The sequence below is a fragment of the Salvelinus fontinalis genome, chromosome 2, assembly GCF_029448725.1.
Source record: "Salvelinus fontinalis isolate EN_2023a chromosome 2, ASM2944872v1, whole genome shotgun sequence".
Lineage (NCBI taxonomy): Eukaryota > Metazoa > Chordata > Actinopteri > Salmoniformes > Salmonidae > Salvelinus > Salvelinus fontinalis.
In genome coordinates this window covers 81435814-81460845 of record NC_074666.1, presented here as the reverse complement: position 1 = coordinate 81460845, position 25032 = coordinate 81435814, and the positions used below count along the sequence as shown (strand labels likewise).

The following is a 25032-nucleotide window of genomic DNA, read 5'->3' as shown; positions in this document are numbered from 1 at the left end:
CCCCCCCCTTCTCAACCCACCACCTTTTTTTTGACCAAGTCTTGCACACAAGAAAACTTTTTTCCTTGAAGAAAATCCCCATAGAATCCCAACGACATTGAGAATCTTCGCATTACCGAGGATGGCAGCGACGAAGGTAATGACTTTTTGTTTCGTTGGTATGCTTTGGTTGGAGTTTTATTGCTTTATAGCCCTTGCTTTCACAGCCGGGTAACAGGCGCGCATTTGTTGAGGTCGGGGGGGGGAAGGCTAGGTAGGTTTTATGGTCGCTTTGATATAGTGTGTGGATCCCTACTGTTGTGTATCCACGAACGGCGTGGAGGGTAGAAATGAAGTTGCGTTTTCTTGAGAATTTGTGCAACTTGTTTACTTCTCTTGGGCTCCAAGCATCGCCTCTGAAATGGTATTAACATGTTAGATGTCTCTCTCGCTCACCCTCTTCCTCTCTCGCTCTATGTGTTGCTTATTTCAATAGGCCTATGTTTTTAGTACATTATATACATGGATATGGGTGTATAGGCGTTGTAATAGGCCTACACACCCATGCATCATGTTGGCCTTTTAGAATGGACAGCATCATTGTCTTCAAAGCTTGACACTGCATTCTTTCAGGGTTAGAGGATATTTACATTATTAGAATACTGTCCTATAATTGGCCTATTCATATTTTTCTAATTGAATATAGTTTTTTAGTGTTACCTGCAGTTATATTTGAATTTGAATATGAAGGCTAAGTCCTATCGTTTGTGTACAGGTGCGTACATGCAACAGAGGCCTGGCTATGAGTAATTAGATGATCAATTGGTCAAACCAAAAGAACGATTCATGGGGGATACCGGGAAAAAAATAATTTACTTCGAAATAAACGACTTGTAGCACAACTCTGCAACGCAATTGCATTTAGTCGTTTGCTTAGATGAGCACGAATGCCTCAGAAGTGCATTCACTGCTGGTTGGCTCATTCAAATCAATCTCTGTGGATATATGTATATAAAAAGTCTAAGGACTATATATATAAAAATATAAGTACTGGTATCGAAGGGAGAGGCAGAGAGAGAGAGAGAAAAAAAATCGATGGGTGGAATTGACAACAGAATGGCCTGGCCGAGCGCGAGTTCAACCAGGGGACAGTCACAGACTGACCCTTGGTACCCCTTGACCCCTCGCAGACTGGACACCGCTCCATGTTACATTTCCAACAAAGACCCCGGGCGAGTTAGTCATAACACCGCGGCCAGGTCACTGTAACCTCGGGGCACGGTGCTATCTCGTCTCAGACTCCCACGTAAACCAAACAGGGCCTTAAGAAAACAGACAGCGGTGCCCTTCACCAGAGCTATCTAGCTGCATGGATTATTTTTTTCTTTCTCGTTCCCCTCAGAATCACAAATATATAGGCTAAGCCTCTGGTTGCTATAGGAGACGTATGGGTTGTGTCCCACATCTCGTTGATAGGCCTCGCTATGAGTGAGACTGTACATTTCAGCAGCTTCAGCTTTACACAGGAAGTCATGGGGCTTTATACCCCCCCCCCCCCCCCCTCTTCCCCCAGATACGACTACTATATGGTATGCCAACGCCTTGCATTGTATCATGCTCCCTCAGTCCCTCTTCAGCCCCGCTTCCTCCCTCCTTGGCCCTAAAACCCCTCCAAGATTTGCTGGAAGCCTCTGCTGCTTGGCCCGGAGAGCTGCGGTGGTGTGGTGCCTGTTTCAGATCACACCGCTAATTGCGAAACAAGTAGCCTCCGCGCATTGCTGAATTATTATTGTGGACAGCCATGGAGCGGAGGTCAGCGCCATGTAGTCACATAGATATATAGCTAACGCACGCGCACTTTGTGTGCAAAAGCTGGAAGCGTTTTTTTTTTTTAAAGGAGACATTAATAAGTAAAGCAAAGCACCATTGTTACTGCTGCCAGCAACGAACCCCCCCTTCTAACCCACTGTCCACTAAGACATTGTACAGTATAACGTTTTACTGTATTATATGTGTAGGGTGTTGTTTTGTGAACACTGATGCCTCAGCTTACATTCATTGTGCACAAATGTTAACTTGCACAAGCTACCTAGAATAGTGGTTGTTCTCTTTGGAGTCTTTTCCCTTTTCATTGTGGACCCATGGGTTATTACTGAATGTGTGGCTCAATATGATGCGGTTTCATCATGTCGTCACCAAATGCGGAATGTGAAAATATAAGTAAAGTTCCATGTTACTATTTTAGCGAATAAGTTTTGTTTTCAAGGGTAGTAATGCATGATAATAAGGGATAATGCAATGAATAATAGCACTGCTCCTATCTATAGCGTACGTCTAGCTAATCTCTTTACTACTCTTTATTACTTAGCCTACTACTATTATTATGATTATAGCCTACTACTACTACTACTAGCTACTACTTTAATTATACTACTAATGATAATAGCACAAATAATGATAGGCCGACAGACAGACAGACAGACAGACACTGTAAATACATACAAAGGCTACACAGTACATGAATACATACAAAGGCACCAGTACATACACTAACAGCATCCATAATTCATCTTTATAATTATGATCGCAACGCCAATACCTTGATACCGTTCACCATGTAGGCTTACCTGCATGTTTTATCATATTTCATACTGGCTTCCATAGATTTAGAATTCTTTTCAGAAGCATACAGTATTGATTGAAACATACCTAAAATAACTATAGTATAATGTCAGGTTATGTTACATGCTGGCTGGATGCTGTCCTATGGAGTCCATGTCCTTCGCAGAATATATTTGAAAAAAGGTTGTGTGTGTCCTGCCGGCTCTGACAGATTTACGATCCCCAATAAAGGCCGGGATGTTGGGCTTCGTAAATCAATCTCTGCTTCCCCATATAAACCTATCCTTTAGCAAAACGCTGTGTTTACATAGCCAAACTTCAGCTTTGATTTTCATGGACTGCTGTTTGATATTTTTTGTAGATTTCTTTTGCTTGACTATTTATTACTATTATGATGATGATGATGATGATTATTATTATGTCTTCTGTAAGCAATAGCAACCCACATATAGGCGATTCTTTACTTTATTTACACAGTATTTCAATTGCTTTTTTTTATGGACACTTCAGTTTTTAAGTGCAGTTTTATTCAATTCCAGAGTGATTAGGTTAATCATTTACAAGGATAAGGCTTTTGGGTGTTCCTATCGATCACGGATTTTTCTTAGACCTCTTCTTGCAATGTATTTCGCCCCCCCCCCCCCCCCCCCCCCCCCCCCCCCCAAGAAAATAGTCTATTATTAGGCCTATATAATCATCACTATCATTCTCATTAAGCAATTGGTGTTGTTGTTGATATCAATAGTATTATTATAATTAGGCTACACAATACGGTGTCATTCTTTTGTGAGTAGTATTCGTTTGTTGTTCTTATTGTGGTAATCTTTGTTGCGACTATATGGGCCCACTGTGATTAGTATAATTTATAGCCATCATTAATAGTGCTATCACCGCTGCAAATATTTGATTTAAATGATGTGTGAAATCTTTTGGAACTCCTTGAAATGTGTTGTCAGTTTTGGATTTCTATGTTTCCCAGTCGTACCTTTCTTTGTGTCTCCCCTATTCTGTTATCGAAGAGAGCAAGGCTACAATAATGATACAATAACGATTTGATCTGATATGCGCAATTGTATTGTTCTACTCTGCCATCCGCAGTTCGGCCTATCGTGCGTGCATTGTTCACATTTTCCCCCGGCCGCAAATATTTCAAAGAACCTGCTGGGCAAAGTTATAGTTGCAAAATAGCTTATCTACACCGCGTTGATTTCTTTCCTAAATAGTTCGGGGTAATTACATTTGATATCAAACCAGTTTGTGCCGTTTTCCCCTCAGGCGGTTTATTTTCTTGTTTACGATATTCCTGGGGAAAAGGGAAACAGCTTCAGTGTTCTGTTGTTCTCTGCTACTCGCAGGCACAGCAGCAAGTCCTGCTATTGTTTGACCTTCAGGATTCTCCTTTAGACATAGCTGCATGGGTTTGTTGGACACAGCCCCAGGTCTATTGTTCTGAGTGAGTGCAATGGCAGAGCACACCAAAGGATTGGTACCATTGTTGCTAAGTGCTTGCGGGCAGGGTCTCTCCCCATACAACTCTCTCCTTTCTGCCGCGTGCTACCTGTTTTTTATTCGCTCCATTATGGTCCCTGTAAAAATTAATCACCCTCGTGCCACGGGCTTCCACCAAACTTGTTAATAATTAGATGCCTGCTATTTAGAGATCTCGTTGGCGCAGCTATGTGTGGCATCACTTCACAGCCCCTATCGAAGTCATTCGAAAAGAAGGATTCCACAAAAAGGTAGTTGTTTTCTTTGATCTCTTAGCAATTGTGCCGTATTGAATCACCATCAGTAACGATAGTGTTATTATGAAATTGACTGTGGGTGAAAGAGTGTATGCATCGATTTCATTTCTTCCAGAATGGCCAAAGATGTATTTAATTATTGTGTAAACAAAAGATTTGTGCAAACCAACAAGGACTTCAACGAATAACATGACATCAATAATATCAACAATAGACCAAGCGAACCAGTTTAGCTATTACAACATTGGCTTTTAGTGAACGCCTTCTGTGCACAAATCTATATCTAAATAAGGATTGCTTGTTTTCAATCGAAATAAAAACACCCTTATCTAGAAATACATAAACAGAGGTGGTAAGGAATAAAGACCAAACGAACGGACCCAAGTGTTTCACTATCCTCCTCGTATCATGCCATCCCTCTCATATGGCCACTTACCATAACTTCTTTCAGTAGCCTACATAGTACACATATAGCATAAGACGTATTTCTCCCTTTCACAAAGAGCTGTAGAGTAAACGGTGCAGGCCTATAGGCTAGTCTTTATTGTGTATTTCTGTAAAAGATTTAAGTTAGAACGTGGGCTCTGGAGTGTTGGGTCAGAGTGGTCCCGGGAGCGTGCAAGGAGAGGTACCCCATCCCCTCCTGGTCACGTGATTCATTAAATAATTAATGCAGAGGTTGCAGAATAGATATGTATTCGTCAGGAATATCGCAGACATGGTCTCCTTGTGTCTGACGTGAAATTCAACTGTCCTTTTAAAAACAAGCCCTATAGCGGAGGGAAAAAAAAGAGAGGGGAGAGACACACAGAGGCTGCAATAAAACAAATTTGGACGGGAGCCTCTCGTCGTGTGGACATTGTGAGTATAGCGGAAACGGGGACGCCACTTCCACGCAAGTGCATTGCTGCGCCGTTGGCTTACCCGAGTCAATGAATTATATGCTGTTTGTAATATTGTGGTAAATATGTCAAAAATACTCATCTTGCTGTACTTTGACATCATGCATGTGTTTGCACCCATCATCCCATCGTTTGACTTCAGCCTTGGTTACATGAGCAATAGTAGCCTTTACATGTCATAGTACTGCACTGTATTGCAATGCAATGATAGCGATGTATATATTTTAAAAGCAGTCGTATTACTATTCTCATCCGTCCCCCATCCCATCTCGGTCTTCCTCATGTCTGCATGTCTCTCTCTCCCTCTCTCTTCTTTTCAGCCAGCTACTTCGCTTGATTTATAGTGATATGTGTGTCAGCGGCAGCGGGCTGCCATTGTGTGTTTGTAAGGGAGTTGTGTTGTTTATGGCCGTCTCCACGATAAATCATTTCTCGGGGAAAATGATTGGCGAGTGATGATAAACGGGAATGAGGAAGAGATTCCTGGATCTTCGTTGCTCACTCTGGCTTTTTCGGTGCTTCTTGTCTCTCGCCGGTCGAGAAAAGCGTTTGCCTTTTTTACACTCCTCTCTCCCCCCGCAGTTGATTATCGCGGGCGATTTACGGCAATGGATCAGCGACTAATATGAAGGCTAAGTAGCTCGAGGTCTTGAGTTACTGCATATGCGATTACCAATTAAGGGAAGATTTGTTTAAATTTGGCAAAACGGGAACGCCTCGTCGCCATGTGAATCTCATAAAAGCGCCGGAGCTCGCCAGCATAGGCCTAGTCATAGCCAGGGGTTTAATACCTGAGCTCCAGGCGTTTTTTTTTGGACAAGATAGACAACTTAATTGGAATACAAACTTAGTAGGAGAAGAGTAGGCTATAATTAAGCTAGACGAGATGTGTTGTATAGAAGGGTGGCCTGACGGGCATAGCATCGACTAGCTAAAGTAGTAGCTAATGGGACGGAAGGATTCATTTTTAGAATATTTTCCGACATATTTTTTTCGATACATTTTCTGTGGATTTTGTTCGACCATGAAATGATGCAACATTCGATAACTTATGTCAGTATGGTGGTGTTTAGCAAACAGAACATAGTATTTTTTATTATTTGGTGTACTATTGTGTCCATTATGCCATCGAATGTCTGCAGGTTGTGAGAATAGCACAGGCATCATTTTTATTGGTTGTGGTGGCATTTTGGGGGGTGGGGGCATATGTTCTTTTCTGGGCTAGTCAATGTCGTATATGACGCGTTAACGTTGTTTTGGTGTGGATATAAAATATGTGTATGCTGCATTGATGCTATTAAAAGAGAGAACTACAAAAGACAGACAAAGACTGCAACAGTTTTCCATTTGAAAATGCTTTACTCACATTTTGGTTTGAAAAAGGATGACATTGCAGATAATGAAATCAGTATGTTGTAGGATAATGATCATAGGCATAATAATAATAATGATAATAATACATATTTATAATGCAGTGCTTCCTTTTTCTATTCATGAATACAAAAGCAGCTTAAACGTCATTCCCATGGCTGGCTCCTTCCACAATCCTCCTCATCGCCCCGCTAGTGTAAACCTTTGTGTAACAAAATTAGAACAACTCTGTGGCTCCCATCAAATATTAATGGGCATAGCAGTGAGGGGCAGCACTTTTCAAAATGTCTATTCCAGCGGCACTACTTGTTGTCGGGCGCTGTGTCAAAAACAATATTCCAGCTCATTTCGGTGGATGCTCAGGGGGCGATGAGAAGGGGACATTGTGCGTGTAAGAGATCACGGTTGCTCACTGAAACCGCCTCATGTCTGATTTCAATGACAGCCCAGCGTTGGAAAAATTATTCAAAATGCCAGTCAGATGGGTAGCCAGACTGGGTGCTCAGATTCTGGGTGGAAACAATTGTGCATCATCATCATAGTAAAAAACGAACTGTTAGCATTACGCACAGCTCTAATACACGTAAATAGGCTACAAATAGATTAGCATTAACATTTGTAAGTAACATGTAATGGTAGCAACAGTGGGTTATGAGGCTTCTATAATAGCATCAGTATAATACTATTGCAAATGTCCTATATTACCCTCCCTGCCTTAACTAGAGGTTGAAAGCTGAGAGTGGGCCCTTTGTTTGAATGGCTCTTCGGTTCATTCTATAGGATAGGCTATTGCACTTCAAAACCTTTAAACAACCTGCGACTGATTCACGGCATCCAAATTGTATATGTATATCTTTATAGGGCTCTATGTATGTATGCAGTAAGTGTGTCGGAATATTGTTTATCATTTGTGTCGCAGACAAGGTCGTTAGAATCCCACGCATAAGAGACGAGGCATCAAGAGCGCATCTTCCCGCTCAACAGCGTTGGGAACAATACAAATATATGGCAGCCATATTGAGCCCTTCTCTCACAAAAAGGCGCGACCCTCTAAGAATACACCATTCATAAGCATAGCCCCTTTTCTCCGGAATATTCTCTCGCTTACCTCGAACTATTCGTTTTGTAGTGCTACAGCAAAAATATCGAGATAAATGTATTTCCATCCGTTTTTATGTTTACATAAAGAAAACGGTGGCTTTATAATACTAGTGTTTTGGAGGTAGCTTAAATTCGATTGTTGCACTTTGTTTTTACAATTATAGATGGACTACGACACTGCTTACCACACACTCGTTCTAGTATAAAAACAATAATGGAACCTTTATGTAAAATAGCATGCATGGTACATAACACTGCAGGCGATAAAAGATTCACTAGAACACAATACTTTTCCTGTGGACAAAGAACAAAAGACGTACCATTAATAATTAATTTACGCGTAAATAAGTAACACATGTTATCCACCAAATAATAGCCCGGACAAGAGGTCCACAAAACGCCACGTGATTGTTTTAATATATCCTAACAAGAGATAATTGTTCCATCTAAAGCCTGTCCTTACCTCGATCTAACTTTGCTCTATATTTGCAATATTTTTCATTGTTAACAAACATATCGAAAGCATTAGGTTAACTTTTACGCAATGGAAGTCTAACCATCGAACATATCTTGCACTTAAAAAACATAAGCGTAATATGTATCCTCTTTATTTCAGTCACATTGACCACCCTTAGCCATAATATTAAGCAGAAATTGAACCTAATAGCTTTCGAGTAGCCTAATACAATTTCGATATAATGTTACTCAATGACTTGCCCAAAAGCTACACAATAATTTAGCTCCCCAAACCATCTATTAAAAGCAGGTGAAAATACAGATAAAATATAAATCTAGTGGTCAGATTAGTCTTAAACTTGAGTCTTAAACTTGAAAATAATAGCTGTTATTTCAACCCAAGTTATATGACTTCTATTATTATTATTATCCTTTTGAGTAGTCTATTTCAAACTCCTAATTCTGTTCAGAGGGCCAGGTAGGTATTGGTTGGCCAGGTAGGTATTTCCCCGGCCTTCGGTAATGCAGGAATGATTACCCCTTCGGAAATAAATCAATATGAAGCCCCGCGCTAATTTATAATGATCTGCAAGAGCAGCAATTCAAAGGCGCATGAAAAATGACCGGTGAAACCGTATCCAGAGGCTGCAAGGAGAATTTTCACCCGGCTGAAGATCTTGCAGGAGAGAGCGATAAGAGTACTAAGCCGGAAATGTTCAGAAGAAAGGCAAGGTTTTTCATGCAGGACTAAAAATAACTCGGATACTATCGTGGCACATTTGCATCAGCATAATTGAATTTCCCACTATTCGTGTGGGTATCTCTCCCTCCCTCTACCTTCTATCTCCTTCTCTCTCCCCCTTTCTTTATATCCCTCTCTCTCTATTTATTTCCTTCTCTCACTGTGTGCGTGTGTTTGTCTCTGTGTGTGTTTCTTTGTGTTGTCTGAGCGTAGGCAGATAACACACAGACGCACAAAAGGATCGGCCAAGAAACAAAGCCAAGTGCATCCGACTTAGTCACAAATTCTAAAACGTAATAATCTACATTTACAAACGTGAGTGCAGTAAAAACAATCACAGGGTGAGAGCTTTTAAACACATCAAGACAGAAGTCATTTATTTTCATATCCCCTTACTAGCCCTCTGCTATGATGCAAGCCTATTTCATTCGTGAAGAACGTACTATCCGCTATCCGCCAACCATCCCCAGCCTAAAAATGAATTCAACTCTGGCAAGAAAATGGCAGTATCGGAATGAGGTTGACCACGTTCAACCCTGCAGAAGCCCGCAGGTTGTAATCGCCATATGGCCCGCGTGTCGGCCTCGCAGCCGTGCAGTCAGATCCCTATTGGACAGACGAACCCCTTTGCCTTCTCCACCCTGTGTGTCCTGTCAGTCCACTGGTTCAGTAGTTCACCTTGTCAATCCACAACGCTCCATGCAAGCAGCTATAGGCGGAAAAAAGAGGCAGAGGGTAGAGGTGGAATCTATCGCCTGCTGCTGACTGCTAAGCCCGAAGGAATCGCATGCAGGGTTCGAAGAGTTCGGAAGTGCAAAGGGGGGCTCCGTGTTCGGGAGTGCTCGGAAGACCCGCTCGTGTTGATGGGTGCGCGCGCGCATGTGTTGTGAGCAGTCCGTCCTGCTCGCGGTTGAGGATATATAGCTTTCCAAAGCCGCCATGTAGACTCTCTTTTTTGTTTTGTTTAGTGGAAAGATATCATTACCAAATTACGCACAACGCATCCAAGGTCACCAAAAAGCAAAAAAATGATATATTCCAGGCGCGTCTACAATAGATAATCCCTCAAACGCTGGCCAAGCTTGGCTCGTGAGACCCAGAGAAGTGCTGGAAGTCAGGTAAGGTTTTCAGGCATCTACTGACGCCGGATGCTTGAGCTCTTCCGAGTGTCCTATGCTCCTCTGTAGACAAGTCATTAATTATCCGTTGTGTGACCCATCTTTGGGTGTGCCTGAGCTCGCAAACTTTTGTGTTTTCGAACAGCCGACGACAGATGCCTTCGAATAGGTAACCGAGGAGGGCTAAAGGGTAACTCGCTGCCCTCACTCTCTTTTCCCTCACCCTCTCTCCATTCTCTCCCTCTCAGTGCATTTCTTTACCTCTCCCCGACTGTCCCCCTTCTTCTTCTTTCTACTTCTCTGTCAAGCATTAATATCTGGGCTCCCACACCCCCATTTAAAAGTTTACTCATTGCGTAAAGTGCGGTGTATCAAATGTTAAGAGAGGGGAGTGGGGGACTCGCGGTGTGGGGTGAGCCGTGAATGGATCTGATGGCTAGGTGTAAAAAGAAGATGCATGTGCTGATTTATGACCGTGTGAAGGGATTGCTTACTCTAGCTGCTCCCAATTTACCCTCGGCTTTTTCTCTCCCCCCAGGAATCCCAATGTACTATCAAGCCCATCACTACGGGCTCTCTTTGTTATTATTTTCAACATTGCTGTTTGTGGAACAACTGGTGCGCCACACAAACCTACAAATGGCGTTTTAGGCTATGTCAAGTAATGTAGATTAGCGCTATTAATTCTAACACGACCTGGAGGTTCATGGATATATTGAAAGATATTGTATTTCATACTACAACTGTTAACCTCTAGGCGTGTAAAATAGAAGGTGTTCTAGTAAAATAGAACATGTTGACTTCAGAGGACATCGAGAGCTCACTGATAATAGTAAGATGGTCATTCATAGGCCCTCAGTGAGCCTACACCCACGTTGCTAATTATGCTTCCCATGCATCTCGGTCTGTACATCTGCAAACACCAAATACTTTGAGTCGATTAAATATGTTGTCTCTATTCTAAATGACTCATCCGTGAAATATTGAGATATAGATGAAGGCATATGGCACACAACCCCACTAACAACATGTTCTAATGTTACAAGAACATGAAAATAAACGGCGTAGGAGGACTTTGTACAGCAAGAGATGCAGTAAATGAAGCCATCCTATTACGTGCAGATGTCAACTTTGCACAAATGTGAAACCATTGTACAACGATTATCTGCAACTGCCATTTTACAAGTACACATTGTAAACACGTTATCTATGCAAACATTATCTAGACTACCCTCGAGATAAACACGAGCGAGATGTCAGTGAAAGACATTTTCAAGGCACGTGGACTTGCAAACTATATAGGAACCAATGACGCTACACGAACATCACGCCAACTATAGCTTCTTTAACCCACACTACGTAGCTGCGCGTAAAGAAAAACCCAACAAGACACCCACATATGTGGGACACCTGTGTTGTTCTTGTTGTTCTTTCTGTTTTTGTAAACATTTGATTTCATTATTTGTGAACCTGTTCGACATTTTACTGCATCGTTAGGAGCTAATAACATACGCATTTCGCTGCACCCGCTACAACATCTAAACTGTGTACGCGACCAATACACTTTGATTTGAACATGGTCCATGGGTCATCTCACTACATGACGACCATGTTTTGACACTACCATTATACTTCCATAAAATACATTTACTTCTATGGACTAACTTTGTCTATAGGCTATACTGTATATCAACCAGTAGTTGGATAACTCGGTGGAAATCATGACCTGGCAGTTTGTGCGTCATGGGGAGGAAAACTGAATGAAACCACAAAAGTCTAAGTGGCCATGATTTAATTGATTTTATCATACATCACTGACAGTATAGGCAAGCTCCAATGGAAAAAGAGAAAGTAAAACTCCTGTGTGTCAGTATATAATATCTGACAGCTTTGGACAGCATCCATGTGACCTTTATGCAAGTTATTTGCTATAGTGGCATCTGCTTAAGACGCCTTGGATCACGTTGCAGCACAGCAATCATTAGCATCATCTCTAAAGCAAATGAAATATCAGAAGGTACTATGAAAATCTAAACTTTCAATTTAAGTCGCTTTTATATTGAAAATAGGTCCAGGTTCCAGTAAAGCCGACTATATTCAACCATGAATTACCTAAAGCTTGGTCACGTCCCCCCTACCCCATCCTCACATGTCATATTGGTGAGGTTGGCACTTTTTAGTTCCCTGGAGCAGAAAGGGTACTGTGACCTATAAGGCCCCCAACCAACCGTCTCCAAGTCAGTGTCCTCTTTTGAATTCTCGGTTAAAGATTACCACCTAGAGCCCTTCTCTCATAAAGATTAACCCTGATCTCTCAATGAAACTAGCTGATGGAAGGGATTCCTTGTTGAGCATTTAGAACATGAAGATGTTCTATGTTCTGCAACCAAAAGCCAATATGCTGAAGTCCCTCATATGCAGAGAAGTCAGTGGCACTAATGCCATAGCAAGGCATCCATTTCTTCCCTCCCCATTGGCATCTTTCTCTCTCCATTCGCACCTTCAAGAAAGGAGGTGAACAAATTAAATAAACACTTAGTAAAATTATCTATAACACCAGCATAAGAACGTAATCTAATGACATTCACTCTAAAAGCACAAAGAGCTAATCTTGCATAGACATATTTGGCCATATGTCTTATTCAAACACTAGCACACCACTTCTGAACTTGCGTAGGTCCTCTTTCACAATGATAACTAGCTCCACGGGGATCGATACAGACATAACGCTCAGGTCACCGGGCCTCAAATGGGAGTTTAATTGTAATCTGGAGATCTTTAGTAGAGGGCTATCTGCGTGGGTGTAAAACCAAGCCCACTTGCTCCACCAGTCGCACAGTGAGCAGTGCAGAAACCCCTTTTATCACGCAAAGATTGGAGGCAGAGGCCTCGCATCCACACTGGTCTCGCTCACTAAGTCCGTGGTGTTGAAAATCTCATGTCATCCGGCAGAATGGGAGAGAAAATAAGATGTATCATGTCTCTCCTCGTTTAGAACAATTTGTCGCTTGCCATTTGGGATGCCAGTCGTTAGATCTCATTGCATTTGTAGGTAGCGGAATTCGGCGAATGGACTCGATAAAAACTACATCCTCCCAGAGATTGGGAGAAAAATATAATTTTTGGGGTGGGGGGTGCCATGCAAAATGGGGCAAAATTCAGAGAAGCAACCAATCCGGCAAAGGTGAAGGAAAATATATTTCTCCGTCGTTTTGGAGGCATCAAACAAGGGGGGAAGTGTAGCCACAATTCTATCAAAACCAGAGTATGTTGACGTACGCGCATCACGTGAGCGCATGATACCGGGGCATTATTTTGGATTTGGAAAGGACCTTATTGTTGCTTGCTGGCTGTGTTTTCGCCCAGTCACTAACTCTGCTGTTAACAACTGCCTGGTAATTACACAACAAATGGGATTTCGGCGTTTCGCTGACTTCTAGAAGCCCATGCGGCCTCTTTGAAAGCCTTGGACAGCAAGGCCCGGATTAATACATAACTATAACACATTAAGAGAGGACTGCAAAGTAGACTTCTTCCGTTGATTGATCATTAATCTGGTGAGTTATTGCTCTTCAACGCAAAGGTCACTTGGAAAACCGAACGCCAATCCGTCACATCGAGATGTAGCCCCGCTGCATGCTTGTTAATTTCGCGTGTTTTTCACCCAGCTCATGTTCATAAACATGGTGAAGTTGTGATGGTGGAGAACCGTTTTTCGGTAAACGAATGGCCTCTGAGGGTGTGAGGGAAACATGGCCAGACGCAGGCTGGTGAACGGACAGCCAACGGAGTGTTGAGGGGGGGGGGGGGGGGGGGGGGGGTAATAAAGTTGGACAGAAACTGTTTGTATACCAGGGCTCTAGTGTGGAGCTTCAGGGCTGTGGGATTTGATCATTGGCGTAGATTTCATAGAACATTTCCAAGCGGGCAAGCATTCCCCATTCCCCTAATGCTTGTGCATCCACTTAATATGCATTTTGATAAATTATTCAGGAGCCCTTTGTTGCAACCCGTGCAGAAACGAACCAGCCAAATCCCTATGTTGTTTGTCTCCGTTATTCCGATAGCCCTTTGCACATGCCAGGCTTTTTGGATGATTTTCGTTGAATTAGTGCTTGGTTAGTCGTCATTTCTTCTGAATTTCCTCGCTCCCTGGCTTCTTTCAACCTTTTTCCACATTTTTTTTTTGGCTCATCAGCTCTTCTGCTTGTAGCTGCCTCCTCCCTTTGTTCTGAGCGTGCAGCGTTGCTAGCTGCGGGGGCTGTAGCACCCTGCACTTTGTAGGTAACTTTACGTTAGTCCAGTAGGTCTCCGGGTCGAGCGAGCTATCGGTGCTGAAAATCTTCAAAACTACCAGGGTAGCAGTGGAGTAAAAACCGGGGCAACGGGGATGGAAGCGAGCCAATGCTGTGCGTGAGTGCGGGGATGCAATAAATAACTTTATATCGCTATAGGCCGCAAAGTCGGGGAGGTCGGGGAATCCTCGTTTTGATTTATGTGTTTGGGGTAGCTGTCAGGAGCAGGCGAACGAGAGCGTCCAACGTTTTTATTCCACTTTTAATAAGAGCTACTATGCAGACCATCATGGCCATTTGATTTCATTTCTGCTCCGGCCCTGTCTCTGGATAAAGCCCATTTCTGTCTCCTTTTACTCTGAAACTGGATATAGTGCTCCATTTCCCTAGACTTTGGGATTATTTTCCCAGAATGGTGGGGCTTTTATTTACCGTGTTTCTCAGTGGGCGCTACACTTTCGTTTATTTTCGATTTCATTCGTTGAGCTGTTCCGTTTATTGGGACTTTGTAAGCTATTTCTCACCTTCATAGCTACCTTTATTATAATAATTATACTTTTTTCCTTATTATTATTGTGTTCATTATTTTCCTTATTATTAGCCTGTGGATATTATTGTTGTTGTTCTTATTAGGCTATTAGAATATGACTGTCATTAGAACATATTTTCATCCCTACTGCCTTGATTGGTAGGCTATTATTAATTGCTAAATTAATAATAATGAGTGAATGTCAACTAGCATACTATTATGGATGATTATAATATGATTACATCAATATCCACACAATTGCTTTTACATGTATTAACATAGCGGGAACATTTTTATTTATTTATTCAACATGAACCTCACTGTCGTGTGGATTGATTGACTTGCTCCATATGCAGGCTTACTGCGCGAGATAACGGAATCTCAAAAATAAATCATGAGAAATATGATATGTAATCGGATAGATAATTGAAATCAATACAGTGGGCTCATAAGAACACACTGGATTCTATCCTTTGGCTTTGCATTTATTCCGTGATTCCACGGAAATAATTTAAGGTTAACGATATCTGTCACCTGTGGTAAACTCTCAGGTTGCCTGTGTGTTCGATTTGTAGACAAGAGGTCATATGCACTGTATTGGATTTTTTATGACCTCCTTTGATTGCATCTTCCCCCCCCCCCCCCCCCCCCCTGCAGTTCCCTCAAGCCTTCAGGAAGCTGTATTCTTGCATAAAATCCAGTGATAAGAAGCAACATAATCTCGGTAAGTCACCCTATGACAAGTTTATACACATTGCAAATTATTATTTGCTCGTTATTATGAATATGAATGAAACACGGATGTGCGATTGAATGCAATCTCTTCGATTCATATTTTCATTATCCCATTGAAATAATATTTTTGAACATAAGAAAACATGCTTTTACATATTTGAAAGTAAATATGTTTTTATTGGAATGAAGTATGCATACATCGCATACATTCAACAGTGATGATTTAGTCTGCATATGACATTCACATAATCGGTAAACATTTCCTTTGCCAAGAGTGTTTATTCTAATCTTCTCTAGTATGGCATGCATGTAGAATGGCTTGTGATATATTTTTTGAGGCGTTGGAATATAAGTATGAGCTTTTAAATTGAGCTTTAAAAAAAAAAAAAAAACATCTCTTGGCTTATGTGCATAAAGCACCACAGAGGAATCAAAATCATTGTCAAAATGGTGGTGCATGTGTGTGTGTGTTCTTGTGTGTGCTTGCGCTCTCTTCTTTCGATGAGTCAATGAATGCCATAGTGTAATATCTGGAGAAAAAAAAACATTGTGGATGATGAAAGTATGGGCGTGTGGCATTATGTAGATTAGCCATGCAATAAAATCATAGGGTAACTCACATAGTCAAATAGGCACAGAGGTGGCAATGTCCTATTGTCCAAAATAGAAAACGAACACTTTCAATATATATCATAAATAGATAGGCTATGTCCTGCAATGTAAGGGGTCTGTCATATGAATACAGTAGACAATTGCTCAATCCATTTTCAATTAAATATATTCACACTCAATGGCATATTCACCACACAATCACAAGCATTTACCCTTGAAAAAAAAAAACAATACACAACATTCAAAACACTTTTCACCTAAAAAGCTTTCCTTCTCATTAACAAAATAGGAAATCCCAACGAAATTTCTCATTGGAGTTTGTAGTCTCTTTATGTAATATGTTGGTTGCAATGTTCACTGCAGGAAAAAGGAAAACCTTGGATCCCCAAATCTGTCCATATATTCCACCGTTGAAATAGTATATCCATGACTCAGTCAACTCCAATATATCAGGAAAACTGATGCATCTCTTGTCATCCTATAAAAATAACGAAAATACTCTTCCTCAATCTTCTAACAAGCACCGGCATGTTGTAATCCCCAAAATCATGTTGGTATAGACTCTTCTCTTGCCATAACTAACATAAAAAAATGACTTGTCTTCTTCCGGTATGTGGTTAGTCGTGAAAAAAAATACCAGTTGTAGATACAAAATACTGGAGTGTTTGTGTTTTTAGTTAATTAGTAATATTTTCAGTGGGTTGCATTTGTCCATTTAGCAGTAGTTGCAAATCCAGAACAATGTCAGGCAGAAAAAGTTGCAGACACCTACATTTTTGTCTCCTACCTTCTTCCTACACGGTTGGTGATCCTCTCTATTCAAGTTCCCACACGAAATGCATCTTTTTAAAGTAGCTGTTTACAGCTAGTCCTGTGTGGTAGAAGTCATAAATCTTACGTAGCCATAAACGAAGGGGGTAGTGTCCTGAATAATAAAAAATAGAGAGAGAGGGAGGGAGGGAGAGATGGTGAGAGGTAGTGAAGAGAGAATATAAAACCTGTAAAACACCTTCGCCTTCGTGTTTTCATTTCTCCTCGTTTCCTTCTCAGTTTTTCTTCTTGTTGATTAACTTTTCTCTTTCCGTTGGGTGTTAAAGTCCAACATAGCCTACAGTAAAAACACAGGAAGCCCTTTCTTCTATTCTTAACATGGACTCGCTATCGACGTTTTTCTAAGAAGTTTGTGTGGCACTGGCTCGTCCTAGCTGTTAAATACCACAGATTCTCTCTTCTTTTTCCCCTTTTACTGATTTGTTTTTACACCCCTCCCTTGTTTTTCAAGTGCGCCTGTTGTCTGTTCCCTGAGCCCCCCACCAGCCTCCCTTTTTCATTTTGTCCATTTGTTATTACACTAGTTGTGTGTGTTGGGAGAGATGTGTTGAAACATTAACAATACAGGGAGAATTCGGTTTCTGCCGCGAGCCAAGCGGGAGCCGGCTGTGGAAACCCACTTCCTAGTAATTTAATATAGGCTACACCAGTGGAGGAAAAAAACAGAGGCTCCTCTCATATACTTAACAATATTACCATGGCTTGACACCTAACCAGGAAACACGTGAATCATCAAAAAGTACTAGCGCTGTCTCTCCGCTTGTAGGCCCCTGTCCTGTCCAGCACGTCTGCAATTAGCATAATTTTCCACTGGTGACGTTGTTTGATGGGGATTAACAGCCGCGACTGGCGCTCCAAGTCAACCCCGCTATATCCGAATAGCTGCACCAAGGCCTTGTGTTGACAATACAATAACCCACCGAAAGAGCTACGAGGAGCGAGAATAACCACGGAGAGAAACACACGCATGGGGGGAAATGCAATGGGGGAAATTTCGCGGCGAGCCGCGGCTCTGCTCGGATTATGATGTTAAGGTTTGCGCTGTGAGAGAAAGGGAAATCTGAGGCCATTGTTATCAGCGAGCAGGGCGTACCAGTCGACAGGGCAGCTAGGCACTTGCTGCCTGTCCATTCGCAGCCCCCCTAGCATTCCTCAGATCTTTCATGCCAGACCGTCTCCCCCCTTCCCAAGCCGAGGGGATCCGTGCAGGAGCGCCCGGACTCAGGCTCGGGGCAGCAGTCCTCGAGATACCGGCGGATTTACATTCGCTGCGAGATTTTGAAGGGAAGCGGTGAGCTCTCGTTTTATTGATTGCATCGAGGCCGAATGTGAAAAATATATGATGCCTGCCCGTGCTTCCTTCGTCAGAGGCTAAGGTAAGCTGGTCTGAAATAGGCTATCAGTTTGTGAATGGCGGAGAGTGTGTCCCGGTGATTTATGACCATATGACTCCAATCGCGGTTCAAGAAGAGTTCACAATGCTTTAAGCTTCCTTCCACGCCGTACCCCCCCACCCCCCTTTTCCCTTTAGAATCTCCCTCCAACAGATTCATTTTTCTCTCTATTTATTTACAAAGCAACGGGGAAATAATTTTTGGGCTATCTGTTTTCGTGGGCTTTGATGTTCAGACATGGGTACGCGTTTATTTTCAGCTAGTACCGAGGCATGGATCCCTATGTTATTGGACTGCCGTGCTAAACTAATCTCAAATTGTATTCTATCTGGCCATATATATAAATGTTTTGATAAGGTGTTTTTCGTTTGACATGCCATTCAGACGTCCAAGGCCTTTTGTTTTTAATTGAACGAAGGCAAGGAGCGAATGAAGACGGCTCGACATGAGAGACCATTGCACTACTCATTGGTTGTTTTGATGCAATAATTGCCATTTCTCAATCTGTAAATGGGCTAACACATGTCTCGATACATAATGTCTTTATGTGTGTGTATTACAGGCGCCATTTGTAATTTTATCCATGCTAAACTATAAATTGGACATCCAAACTGGTGTCTAGCTCGTCTCCATGTTGTTGTTGACGTCCTTGTATGGGATCGCTTTTTATCCAGCCCCCATTCGCTCTGGACCCCATAATTGTATTAGAGCGAATCTATAGGAAAGTTAGTTATTGTGTTAGTGTTACAAGCAGGCCAGGACATTACGTGTTCCATTTAATGGCATTGCGATATGATTTAATATCTATTATTCCTGTAGCCATTTCCCCCCTTCTTTCTCTCTATCTCTCCCTCGAACAATTCCTTAGAGAAAATAATTAGGATTCCAGCCGTCTACTGGAAGGATAAATGAGCGACATTTGTGACGTGGTGAGAGTTGGTGTCGTAAAGCTGTAGCCCAGGATCCCCTTCCTCCTCTCAGACATAGCACTTCTCTCATCTCATTTAGCCTATTCCTTACCTCTTACACATATTTTTATTCAAATTGGAGAATGTCTCCATATTCCATTTCGTTTGTCGTTTTAGTGGGTAGGCCTATATTATTAGGATGAGCTATAAGTCTCACAAAGGATATACATAAAATAAGATGAATTATTTATTTATGACACACAAGCTTTGTATTTTCTTGGAATAGCATGTGTAAGAATGATCGTGTTTTATGGATAATTGATTTTAAACTTAAAAACGTGTAAATGGTTATTCTTTGGATTATTCAGATTGTCTTTTTTATTTTCAGGCAATAGTATTGTTTTATTGTTGTCCAGGGATTTTCTAGTGATTATATCATTTCAATTTCCGTCTACCATTTATGTAATTGTAGGCTATTGGGTAATTTATAATAGATATTAATAGGCAATAACATAAAATGTGTCAATATTATTATGCAAAAAGACTAATAATAGAACAATTTCATTGATATAACTATATTCACTGTTAGACTTTGTTTATTTGGGGGGATTTGCCATCATAATACCAAGTGTAACCACAAACCCAAAGCATGTGTTTTTGTTTTGACTTATATGTAAGTGAACCTGCTAGTTGGCTTTCCAACTGAAGGCTGCCTACTACAAAAAATGAACTATTCCTCAAAGCTTCCATGGTCTTTTCAAATCTATTTTCCAACGTTTTATCTCGGTTGTTAAACGTCCAAACGAAATTAGTCCCAGGTGCGTTATGGTCCTTGGCAGGGGCCACGCACACTGCCCTCTTGGCCACCCCAGCAGTTAGCACATATAAGGTCTCGAGCTTTTTGGGGGGCTATAGTCCTCTTTGGCCGAGCGACAGTTATGAATCAAACTAGCCTGAAGCTTCCGGGACGCTATCTCATTCTCCTTCTATGGGGACCTGCAACAACGTTCACAACGGAGTCTCAAGTGCCGTTTTGTCTGGGTTTTAATGTTGCCCAAATACAATGTTGTGTAACCTGAGAAAACCTGTCAGGAAATGGAGCTAAGCGCGACATATGCACTGATTTCGCCCAACAACATGGCAAAGGCCCATTCCTAGCTTTCTGCACAGGCTAGATAGCATTTTACAGACAGCATTTTAAGACACATTTTTTTCAAACATCCCTAATTGTATTTTGCTCGTTTTCATTCATGAAGACAAACGAGAATACAAGCCACTATATAGCCTAGCTTGTTTTTAACACCGAAATGCACCTTCTTTACGCAGGTTTCTGTCTTTATCTTTCAATTGTGCAAATAAATATGACTTTTCTATTACAACCATAACACAAGACATGTTAGGATAGTATTTTAATACAAACAACCTTGCGTATGAAAACGCACACATCGCTCTGTCGCAATTCAAACGACTTTCAATGTATGAAAAAAGAATGATAACAAAAACACGTTTTATTATCGTAGAAATAACAAAGGCCAACGCTGAAACATTATTCAAAATGTTATAATGTGAAAATCCGGACAATATGCAGCACAAGTAATGGGATATACCTACCCAAATAATGCAAGCACCACATATTTGTGAGGTTATATTCGTTATTTATTCAAGGACAACATCTTGAAGACAATCGTGTCCGTGCTCCCATGTGCGAGTGCAGAGTGACTGGCTGGATGTTGTTTGTGTTCGTGTGCAGTTGTGTGTATGTGTGTGTTTGAGAGAAGGAGAAGGAGAGAGAGAGAGAAATAGAGAGAGAGGGTGAGAGAGAGTTGGGAGAGGGGGAGTGCTGCTCATAGTGAGATAGAGTAGGCCCAGTGCACTGTGGCCTGACATGGCATCTGCAAGCCGTGTTGTGGGAAAGCGCTATTCATGTCATGGCGCCTTTCAGCGGCAGAAGATGGATTTATTTTGCGCCTCTCTTATTATGTGCTTCTTATAACCTTTCAGGTCAGCTTCCAAGAGGCCTTTGGAAAGGGACCGTCACGTGACATCTGGTGCCAATGTTCTTCCAGAAGGTCGTCAGGACCCTGGTAGCCGGTAACTCCACTTTTGGAAATGCAGAAAACGACCTACTACGACAACTCGACGCTTTTCGGAGGTTACTCGTACCAAGGGGCCAACGGCTTTGGCTATGATGCTCCTCAACCGGCCTTCCAGTCCGCGGCTCAGCTCGAAGGCGACTACCAGAGGTCCGCCTGCTCGCTGCAGTCCCTCGGTGGCAACAGCGCTCCTCCCCAGCAGCATGCCAAGACGAAAGAGCTGAATGGCAGCTGCATGCGGCCCAGCCTGCCACCTGAACACCAACCACCACCCCAGGTGTCCCCTCCGGTCAACCCCGCCAACGCCACCAGCAGCAGTGCCACCGCCACCAGCAGCAGTGCCACCGCGCAGCAGCCGGGAGGCAGCGGTGGGGCCGCCAAATCAGCGCCCAAGACGTATACTCTGTCCACCAACCCTACCCTCAACAAGCAGATCTTCCCCTGGATGAAAGAGTCGAGGCAGAATACTAAGCAAAAAAACAGCTCTCCAAGCGCAAGTTCAGCTAACGGTGTGTGCCCCGCTCCCCCCTCCCCAATGCCCGTTACCTTGTTCATGCCCCTTATGTACACATTCAAAGCTGGATAGCTTAACTGCAACACAGTTACAAAACATAATCATGGACTTGTATCTAATGACCTAACTTATTATTTATATATTTAAAGCCTGTTTTTTTTCCTAGTTAGGTCGTTAGGAAAAGCCCTCTAGTCATAATCACATTCATTTGGTAACTGAGACCTCTATTAATTGGACTCGCAGAAAATAGAAGCAGTCATTCTCTTTATTGATGAGCATTTGAAACAATTGCATTAGAACATGGCAGTGTTTGGCATATACTGTGTATCTTTCATCAGACAGAGATGATATGTTTGGAATCCGAATGTTCTTGTTTATTTGTAGATAAGAGGAATGCTTAATCTAAACTGTAGGTTGTCAAAGATTATTGATATGAACATATTGACACACAAACACGCACACACACACACACCAATTTATGTACATTCATTGAACCTCGTATATTTGTGACACAATTCAAGTGAAAACAGTTAACGTGCAGCTCCTTCAAATATAGTAGGCTACAGTTCTGGCTGTGGGCTTTGTCTATGATGCAATTTACGTACACGGTCAATGTAGGGTCTCGAATCTCTTAATAAATGACAAAGTTAGGAAGTGTTGACAACTAATATCTAGGGGATACGTTTCGTTTCCTGGCCTCTGCTTTATTAGGAAATGATGCATTCAATTTCCGTGTGTAGTAATGATGTTTTATTTCATTCCCACCCCAGCAGAGAGCAGCGGAGGTGAAAAAAGCCCCCCGGGTTCCGCAGCCTCCAAGAGAGCGCGCACCGCATACACGAGCGCACAGCTGGTGGAGCTAGAAAAGGAGTTCCATTTCAACCGTTACCTGTGTAGGCCTCGCCGCGTGGAAATGGCCAACTTGCTCAACCTCAGCGAGCGCCAGATCAAGATTTGGTTCCAGAACCGGCGTATGAAGTACAAAAAGGATCAGAAATGTAAAGGGCTGGGCTCGTCATCAGGGGGGCCCTCTCCAACCGGAAGCCCACCCCTACCCATGCAGTCCTCAGCTGGCTTCATGAACTCCATGCATTCCATGGCAGGCAACTACGACGCCCCCTCCCCGACATCTTTTAACAAGTCCCATCAAAACGCATATGCCATGTCCTCAGCCTACCAAAACCCCATGAAAAACTGCCCCTCCCAACAGAAGTATGCCAACACAGCACCAGAATACGACCCGCACGGGCTACAGGGTAACAGTGGCAACTATGGGACTCCCAACATGCAGGGCAGCCCCGTGTATGTGGGAGGAAACTACGTGGAGTCGATGCCCACCTCTGGGCCGTCCATGTATGGCCTCAATCATCTACCACACCACCAGGCTGGGAACATGGACTACAACGGTGCTACGCAGATGTCAGCAAGCCAACACCACGGACCGTGCGACCCCCACCCGACATACACGGAGTTGGCAGCGCACCATCCTTCTCAGGGTAGAATCCAGGAAGCTCCCAAGTTAACTCATCTGTAGTAGCAGGTTTGGGGGAAAAAACTAAATTACAATTACAAATAACTAACCCATGGGACGCTGCAATGGGGTTGAAAAAAAATATGATCCAGTGGTTTCTTGCCATGGCCAAAAAAGTATTGTCTGTTGTCTTTATCATTGTGCGTATTAGTAACATTCACTAGAATTGCGTTTTGATTAACGGTTTATTTCCTTGAATATGGAGCCCCACCTCGAAAACAAGTAATTAAACAGTAATAGTTGGGCTTAATGGACAGCTAACAAGGTGGGAGATGTATTACTGTCAGACCTTTTTGACTCGATGGAACACATGTTATGTCAACGAGGAATTATGCTTAGCCTGATTCCCTGCAGTCAGCACAAATGGCTAAGCTTGACTGACGTCAATATGCATTCTTCAATTGGTGCAAGCAAACCACTGGATTGTTTTCGATTACTTCCCTTATTCATATTACCTCTCTTTGGAAATGTCTCACTAACCCACTGTCCAGTGACATTTTATTTTTTATTTTTTACATGTCCTCGCCAAACATTGTGGCTTCAAGGGAAGAGCCCCTTCAGCATCACGCAGATGCATAGTAGGCCTACACCCCCACTGGGTTTATGGTGTTTGGGTTCACATTGCTATGCTATGCTAGCTAACATCCATAAACAAACAAACACACACACGAGGACATAAAATAGATATTTGCTATGTTGTTATATCATCGTCACAGGGTAAAAAGGAGTTGAGAACTCTTTTGAAAACTATGATAGGCTCATTTCCCCCTCCTCCCCCTCTCTCCCTTCCTACTCTCTCGCTCTCTTCTCTATCACTCCCTACTCTCGCTCCCCCTACTCTCTCTCTCACTCTCTCTCTTTCAATCGATAGGGTTCACTTACATTAGCCAAGACTAATGCGAAAGGCTCACATTTTCTCATGTCTTGACTTAACGTGGAAACAGGGTATATTTGAACAAAATGCATGTCCGGGAACCAAGCTGAAGTGTAGGTTTACACTAAAGCTTTCTCGTCTGGGCATCATTGTTGCACTTAGAGTTTACATTTTGATGGTTAAGGAAAAAATACATCTTATTTCGGAAACGGAAGACCTCCAATCAGCGTCTTTCTCAATGTATGTTCAAGTGAACATTCATAAATATATATTTATTTGTTATAGCCAGTTTAAATACTTTCTTTTTGTATTATTTATCCCCCATGTATTTATATCAAGAAAAAAATGTAATTTTTTAGTATTTACCTGTTATAAAGACGTTGTGTTCTTGTCATTGTAAGGAATTAATTTTAGTTATTGTATTTTAGAAATAAATAGTTTAATGTTACCCTTGTACATAATTAATGTCTTGACTTGTACAGGGGGCGCGAGGACGGAATCAGACCGTTCCTGCATAGTCGAGAATTAGACGAAATATAGCTAAACACTTTTGGAGAACTTCCTTTGTCCTTTGTAGCTCCTTTTATTTCATTGTTAAGAGTTGTCTGTTGAACAATTCTTTAATAAAATGTTATGTTATTCAGTTCTATCTGGTCATTTCAAGTTTTCACCTGAGGCAA

General features: G+C 42.1%; 1 protein-coding gene across 6 annotated transcripts; it reads left to right on the top strand.

The window, feature by feature from the left end:
* The first annotated feature begins 11 nt into the window (after positions 1-11).
* Positions 12-24995, top strand: LOC129828660 (homeobox protein Hox-B3a-like). Of its 6 annotated transcripts, none has more exons than XM_055889784.1 (4): positions 12-136; positions 15518-15584; positions 21342-21942; positions 22718-24995. In XM_055889784.1, the coding sequence occupies exons 3-4, from the start codon at positions 21450-21452 to the stop codon at positions 23479-23481; spliced, it is 1257 nt and encodes a 418-aa protein (XP_055745759.1). In that variant the 5' UTR covers positions 12-136; positions 15518-15584; positions 21342-21449; the 3' UTR covers positions 23482-24995. The 6 variants fall into 6 exon arrangements, with proteins under 6 accessions (XP_055745759.1, XP_055745784.1, XP_055745744.1 ...); XM_055889809.1 differs by lacking the exon at positions 12-136 and adding an exon at positions 4987-5207 and having other exon boundaries at positions 22721-24995; XM_055889769.1 differs by lacking the exon at positions 12-136 and adding an exon at positions 5028-5207.
* Positions 24996-25032: the final 37 nt, after the last annotated feature.